General features: G+C 40.3%; 1 protein-coding gene across 8 annotated transcripts in view; it reads left to right on the forward strand.

Moving 5' to 3' along the window:
* The window catches only part of MLLT10 (MLLT10 histone lysine methyltransferase DOT1L cofactor), a 305,775-nt gene extending 298,229 nt beyond the window's left edge, over positions 1 to 7,546 (forward strand). For 4 of the 8 annotated variants that reach the window (XM_075922496.2, XM_075922495.2, XM_075922498.2 and 1 more), the window contains one exon: positions 5,850 to 7,546. In XM_075922496.2, the coding sequence (XP_075778611.1) occupies positions 5,850 to 5,894 (45 nt within the window). In that variant the 3' untranslated portion in view covers positions 5,895 to 7,546. The remainder of the gene's footprint in view (positions 1 to 5,849) is intronic. The other 4 variants (XM_075922497.2, XM_089776730.1, XM_089776729.1 and 1 more) reach the window with 1 other exon arrangement.
* Positions 7,547 to 7,899: the final 353 nt, after the last annotated feature.

Here is a 7,899-nt window from a genome sequence, read left to right on the forward strand (position 1 = left end):
CCTCCCCTTACCCTCTCCTATTTATTTTGGGTCTGCACATCCTAAACTCAAAACTCCGATCATCTGAAGAAGTGGGCTGTGCCTACGAAAACTCATGATATCATCTACATGTTTTGTACCAATTAAGCTACCAGACCATTCATTGTTGTTCTCAGAATAGTTATTAATGGTTAAGTCATGATGGAAGGGCATAACAAATGAGGTTCTGCAAGGGTCTGTTTTGGGACTGGTTCTGTTCAATATCTTCATTGACAATTTTAGATGATGACATAGAGAGTACACTTATTAAGTTTGCAGATGATACCACCCTGAGAGGGGTTGCAACTGCTTTGGAGGATAGGATCATAAATCAACATGATCTGGACAAACTGGAGAAAGGTCTGAGGTAAATAGGATGAAGTTTAATAAGGACAAATGCAAAATACTCAACATAGGAAGGAACAATCCATTTCACACATACAGAATGGGAAGTGACTGTCTAGGAAGAAGTACTGTAGAAAGGAATTTAGGGATCGTAGTGGATCACAAGCTAAATATGAGTCAAAGTGTGACACTGTTGCAAAAAAAGCAAACATGATTCTGAGATGCATTAACAGGAGTGTTGTGAGCAAGGCATGAGAAATCATTCTTCTGCTCTACTCTGTGCTGATTGGGCCTCAACTGGAGTATTGTGACCAATTCTGGGTACCACATTTCAAGAAAGATGTGGAGAAATTGGAGAAGGTCCAGAGAAGAGCAACAAAAATGATTAAAGGTCTAGAAAACACAAGCTGCGAGGCAAGCCTGAAGGAATTGGACTTGTTTAATATGAAAAAGAGAAGATTGAGAGGGGACATGATAGCAGTTTTCAAGTATCTAAAAGGGTTTCTACAAGGACCCACGAGTATAATGCCCTACCTGCCCAGACCCCAAGCCCTGTGTACCCTGCCCAGATCCCAAACCCCCATGAACACCATTCTCCCCCCGCCCAAGGCCCCATCTGCTCCCTGTTCAGGGCCCCAGCAGGACTCTGCTTCTGCCCCTTACCTCCTGGCCAGACACCTACCCCCGGCTTGCTCCTGCAGCCTATTTTCCACCCAGATTCTGCACCCCATCTGTATCTCACTGACTGGCAGCCTTGTCCCGCACACCTCAGAGTGTAGAGGGCCCCACAAATTCCACTAACCCTCAAACCCCAGAAGAATTAATCTAGCCTGAGGCCTTGAACCTCACTCCTACCCTCGTGGGGCTGGGGTGCGAGGATCAGGAGGTGTCTCAGTTGGGGCCAGGAGGGTTTTGGGGATTTTTTTGCATCTCACTTGTGTGTTCCCTGACTTATTTTTTTCGTGGCTCAGTGACCCGACAGGTTCCCTGCTCTTCCCATAAATAAAGACAATGCTGAAACATTTGTGCTGGACATATTTTATTTAAAAATGAAGCCTAGCTCACAAAGCCCCAGTTGGGGCCAACCCCCCATCTGGCCACAACATAACACCCTTGCAGCCCCACACACACACCTCAATCCTGAGCCTCTCACCTCCCCCAGTCTTCTGCCACAACATTACTTCACAATCCACACACTACAAATTTGTGTCCTGAGCCCATCATACTGCCAACCCCCCTGCCCTGAGCTCCTCATACACCCCAGCACCCTCACATCCAGAAGCCTCTGGTTTGCTCAGCACCCCAACACTTCCCCTGACCCTAACACTCTCCAGCCTGGAGCTCCCTCCCTGAGCCAGAAGCCTCTTCTTCACCTCTTCCTGCACCCAAATTCTCTCCCACAGTTTGTACATGTCACCTGTTCCCACACTCCCAACCCAGAGCCCACACATCCTATCTCAACTCAGTGAGAGTGAGTAAGGGCTGGGGCCTCTAGAAATGGGTGGGATGTTGGGGCTTGCCCTGACATTTAAAAAGTGATCTTGTGTGTAAAAAGATTGGAGACACTACCACCGTAAAAAAGTTTTAATTTTCAAATTTCATACCATGAAATGCGAATTTTCATATATAGCCTTTCAACGTGTAGGGGTACCAATTTGGGAAGGCCAAAGAACGATGTAGAAGGCAATAGAACTTTTTCAAACTTTCTAGCACGCTTGCAGGTGTGTTTGGGACTGTTCTATCATGGCAGTAGGTAGCCAGTCTTCCGCAGTCACTGGTGGTGGGGTATATATATATGGCAGCACGCGTCTGTACGTAATAGTAGTAGTAAATAAACATTTGCAATAACTTCTCAAAGTAACTTGCGGCCATTAAATTTATTCTAATCGGGAAAATTATTTTTATAGATTTTTTTAATTAATATATTATGGCTACGATTAAGAAAAGGAAGTATAATACACTTCCGATAATCCAGCAACTTTGGGAATAGGTGGTGCCAGATTATCGGATATGCCAGAGCTACTATAAGAGGGCATCCTCCCAACCCAATCTCTCCCCCTCCCCTTATGCTTGGGTCCCGGAGTCACTGGTGCAGCCGGGCATCTCCCTCCTGGCGTTGGGGCAAGTGCGCTGAGTGGCCGGCTTCTCAATGAGCTGGCCGGGACATCGTGCACAACCCCATCTCCCTTCCCTTCCCCAGAGCCAAACACCTCCCCTCCCTGCTGTCACCCAATCCCCCTTCTCCTCCAACTTTATATCCAGATCCCAAAGCAGCTGCCTGTGCTCAGCAGCCGGCTGCTAGCATATGCAGGCTGTACGTTGTGCGCACTGGGGACCGTGAGCAGAATGGCGTGGGTCACAGCGACCCAGCCATGAGAGCAGCTGATCTGAGCAGTTCCAGGTTCCAGTTGATGCCGGACTATCAGGAGTGCTGGACAAATGGATGCCGGACTAATGGCGTTTTACTGTAAAATGAAGACTACATTAAGTATGGCTTCACCATCATGGAAAAAAATGGGACTGATCATCCTCAATGCATATATAGTATGCCACACAGTTCTTAGCAATGACGCCTTGAGACCTAGTTGTCTTGGGCAACATTTGACGAAGACCCACTGCGCTTTGACAGAGAAACCAAAAGATTTTTTTGCTGATAAACTTCAAAATTTGAAACGCATGAAGCTGGACACTACTGGAGCTTTTCATCAAGCGTTGGCCAAAGTGGTAGAAGCATCTTATGAACTGTCATTGCTCATCGCTAAAGCCAAGAAAGCGTACATAATCAGAGAAACTCTTATGAAGCCTTGCTTGTTGAAAGCAGCTGATATTGTGGTTGGTGTTGAAAGCAAGAAAAAACTATTGGAAATGTTGCTTTCTGACAGTTCTGTGAAACATCACATCGATGAGCTGGTGAAAGATCTTAAACTTCAAATTGTGGAGGCAGTGTTGGCGTCTCCTTTTTTTTTTTTTCAATTGTGTGACAATACCACTGATGAAGCACAATACTGTCAGTTGCTTGTATATGTTTGATTACTTAACAATGGAACAGTGAAAGAAATACTTTTTTCGAATAAATAGATGACCACATCAAAGGCTTTTGATATTATGAAAACAATTTCCGACTGTTTTGAAGAAAATAGACTTTCATGGGGAAAACTGGTTGGGGTATGCACAGATGGTGCTCCAGCAATGCTTGGCTCTCGTTCTGGATTTGTGATGTTGGTGAAAGAAAAAAATCCAGCCGTAACCACAACTCACTGCGTCATATACAGACAAGCGTGGGCCACTAAACCCTTCCAGATGACCCTTCATTGAATTTGGCCATCAAAGTTGTCAATTTTGTGAAGAACAGTGCTTTAAATACGTGACTCTTTGATGCTCTTTGTACGGATTTGGAAGTGTATCATAAAACTCGTTTGTTTCACATGGAGGTACGATGGCTTTCCAAAGGTAACATGCTTTCAAGATTATTCGAAATAAAAGATGATGTGGAAATTTTCCTCAAGCAACAGAAGAAAGAAGAGTTATATCATGCATTTACGGACCAAATGTTTCAACTTTCACTGGCATACCTGGTGGATATTTTTGAATCTTTGAACAAACACAATTTGAAGCTGCAAAGAAACAACGCTGCAAACATTATAGTGCACTATGATGCCATCAGAGCATTTACGGAAAAAATCCAGCTTTGGAAACATTAAACACAAGCCCAGACGCCTAACTTTTTGTCTTTTCCAACATTTTCATCACTTGCTGAAAATGAAGGTTTCCAAGAAGCTTGTAAAGAGGATGCGAAGAACAAAAATTGTTTCATCTGGACTGCCTTGCTGACGAGTTCATCCGCTATTTTACAGACAGCTTTTCTGGCAAACCCATTCATAAATCAGAATGCAATACATTCAACATTGATGTTGATTCATTACCAGAAGTATTGCAAGAACAAGCACTCAAAATAAAATATGATTCAAGTGAGAGAGAGAATTTCGAAAACACAAGCCTGGAGGAATTTTGGATAAAATATTTCCCAATGTACTCAAAAGTTGGAGAAGAAGCACTACGTATTATTTCATTTTCATCAATGTACCTCTGTGAAAAAAGCTTTTCAGGTTCAGTCACATTAAAAACAAAACAAAGAAATCGACTGAATGTCGAAAATGAGTTACGTTTCACACTTTCATCTTTCAAACCTAGGATTTCCCAAATCATGAAGAAAATGCAGCATCATCCTTCACATTAAATTCAATTTGTTTCTGCTATTTCTTATGTTAAATTACATTTTTATTAAATTTTTGTGCCAAGAGAAACTATTTGTGCATATCTTTAATTTTAAATAATTTTTATACCAAGTTTTTGTGTTTATTTTTAATTTTAAATTACAAATTGAATTTTTTGTTAAAAGAGAGGTTGGATGATGGTCAAGATGAGGTGGGGGGCGTGAGGGTTTCTCAAAAATCAAAAGGGGGATGTGATGCTGAAAAGTTTGGGAACCACTGATCTAGATTATGCTTGGTTATGCCATGAGGGCCGGGGACTGGACTGGATGTGATCTCTTGAGGTCCTTTCCAGTTTTAGTATTCTATAATTCTATGTAATGCCTTAAAAAGTTAAGTCAGTTGACATTTTGCCTTCCACAAATTTTATTTCTAGCCACTGTTACTTTTGATCTCCTGCATTAGCATGATGATATGAATCTCCTTTTATACTGCTCTGGAAGTGCCCATGCGTGCACTTTCCTAGTTATTGAGTGGAACACATATACAGTTCATAGATTTTGGTCATTGCTATGGAACTTTGCATGTAGGAAATAAAATAATTTTATGAAACTTAAGATCTATACATTCCCCATAGCCTTTAAAAGGAAGGCTTTACTTACCTTTTCAATTATTTGTCCTGATCAAAAATAAATACTATACGGATGTGACAAACCCAGAAATCTGGGATTTTCCCAAATAATAGCAGCTGTCAAAGTCATGCTGGTCACTATGCAAGAGGGGACAGAAGGGGAAGGGTAGGCAAGGGGCAGAAAGTGTATGTTGTGGTCTAAGAACAGTGTTCTTAAGACATGATACTTCCATGGTGAGAGGTTTTTGGATCTATAGATGGAATTGTTTTGACCCAATGAACATTGCCAGGGCAAAAGCAACAGAAAATACAGAATTAGATGGTCCCAAGACGAGAGCAGTAGCCTGGAGCAGAACCAAAGCAGGGGTTTCTTTCCTGGTGGTAATTCTGGAGGTCTAAAATAACTTTGCTGTACTTTCCTTCTTCTTTCCAAACTTTTGTTTCCAAGATGTGTGAATACTTTTTTAAAATCATGAGATGAAGCTTCTACATTTCATTTGTTAGCACAGCTATCTAATCTTACCAATTTGTGTGTCCAGACTGTATTCCAGTCATGCCTTTTCACGTATATGTAGAAGTTGTAGAGTTTAGCAGATCAATAAAGTATTGTCTGGTTGTATAATTTTTTTTTTTTTTAACCACAGAGGCTTAATGATAAAACGGGATCGGTTGCTTCTGAAAAAAGTTGACATTTGAGAACTGAATATCCTGCTGTTATAGCACTTCATCTAGCTGCAAACTGCAGATCTTCCTTTCTGCAAACATGAAGAAATGCAACAAGGACCTAACTGCACAGCAAAGGATTTATCTTTATAAAGACATTCTTCTAAGGCTTTGATTTATTTTCTGGTTGCACTGAAATGAACTACTTTTTAAGATTTCCCAGACACTGCAAGATATTAGATTCTACAAACCATAATTATTTTCTCAGTATGACAATACTAAGTACAACTACAAAAAGTTGGAGGGCTAGTAAACTGAAAACACTTATTCCAGCCACATATTACTTGGTTTTAGGAGTCTTAGCAACCAACCAACTTTGTCTCTGCTGCACTTGCAAATGCTTTCAGATCCAGCTTGTAATTGGCTGCATGGATTTACTGTTAGGTCTTTTTGACTTTTTTAAACACGTTTTGAAATCTGACTCATGATACAAAGAATACAATTCTGAACTTGTCAGTCCATCAAATTTCGTCAGAATAAGAATTTCAAGGTAAAGTCCAAAAGTTATTAACATTAATTTAAGTTTTTTGGATTTCTAAGGTTGTTGCAGAAACCAGATCAGTTTAAATGAGCGAAAAAAAATCTTATCACATATGCCACTTTGAAAAGAACTGGTAGTGTGTAGCCTAACACCAAGTGCCTGTTGCTACCTCCATTGTTTTGAAATGGCTGCAGGCAGCTGAGCATGCATTAGACAAATCCTTATAAGCAGAAGAAATATTCAACATTGCACCAGCAGCCTTCCCCGTTGTTCTGCCTTTATTAGAAGTGCTGATGCCACTGTAGATAGCTCAGGCAAATTGTTACCTGGGTCTCTTCACTAATAAATTACCAACAAAAAGTGAGTCGATATTTAAACATTTTCCAATGAAATATACCAGTGGTTGAAATGTGTGAACTTACTGTTAGAATGTTTTCACTTAGCATAATGATTTCATGGCAATCACTCTATATATGCAGTGTGGTATAGATAAAAATTGGAGTAATGACCACTAAATTGTAAATTATTAGTGGAAAAGGACCCAGCTGTGATTAGACCTCCACTGTGTACTTAATTGGAAGAACATGTTAATTCTGCAATATATCTCTTGGTTAAACATTGCACAGTTCTTACCTCATTTCTGTAAATAAGGTTTTTGTGAATCTGTTTTGTATTGTGATAAATTCATAAGAAAACATTGATATTTTGATTTGTAATATTTCTAATAGGTAGATATAATCAAATAATTTATTTTTATATGTTCTTTGGCATTTTAAAAAATTGTCACATCACTTGTGTGGATATTTTGCAAAAAGTAAATCAGTGTGGTTTATTTTACTTAACCCACTGGTTTGTATTCTGTAACAATTTGTACAAATGATAAAATTAAAATGTGCTGTTATTTTGCCTAGATGTAAAATTCCAAGAGTATGAAAAGATATGTACAGAGCTTTTGTTAATAAATTTTAATAATGTTCATAGTGGTACACTTCACAACTGTGTGAAAGATTTTTGTAGAGGTTGGAGGATATTCTGTCCTTCCAATTCTATTAATATTCCATGATGGGCCAGATTTTAATACTGTTGCAATACTGTAAGAATCAGCCATCAGCCTTATACTAAAATTATTTACAATGACCAGTTTCTTTGTTTCCTTTCGTCTAATTTTGCTTGCAAAATACATTTTAACACTAATAAATAACTTTAAAATAAGGGGTCTGGCGGGGGAATGAAGTGCCTCTGCACCAGGAATGGTAGCACAGGGAAATTCTGTCCCCTGTGCTGGCTTGCTGGCACCACCCCCTTACTTCTCTTTGCCAGGAATGCTCTCCAATGGGAGCAGCTCCTGCTAATGGAGAGCAGCACAGAGCCACCTGCGGATCCCTATCCCACCCAAATCATATAGCCCCCCAGCCCATTCTCCAGTAGCACCACCCCAGAGTCTAGGATGATCCCACATTATCTACTAGCTCCAGGTCCTTAAGAGAGTT

Source organism: Pelodiscus sinensis, chromosome 2 (genome assembly GCF_052426305.1).
Source record: "Pelodiscus sinensis isolate ZL-2025 chromosome 2, ASM5242630v1, whole genome shotgun sequence".
NCBI lineage: Eukaryota > Metazoa > Chordata > Testudines > Trionychidae > Pelodiscus > Pelodiscus sinensis.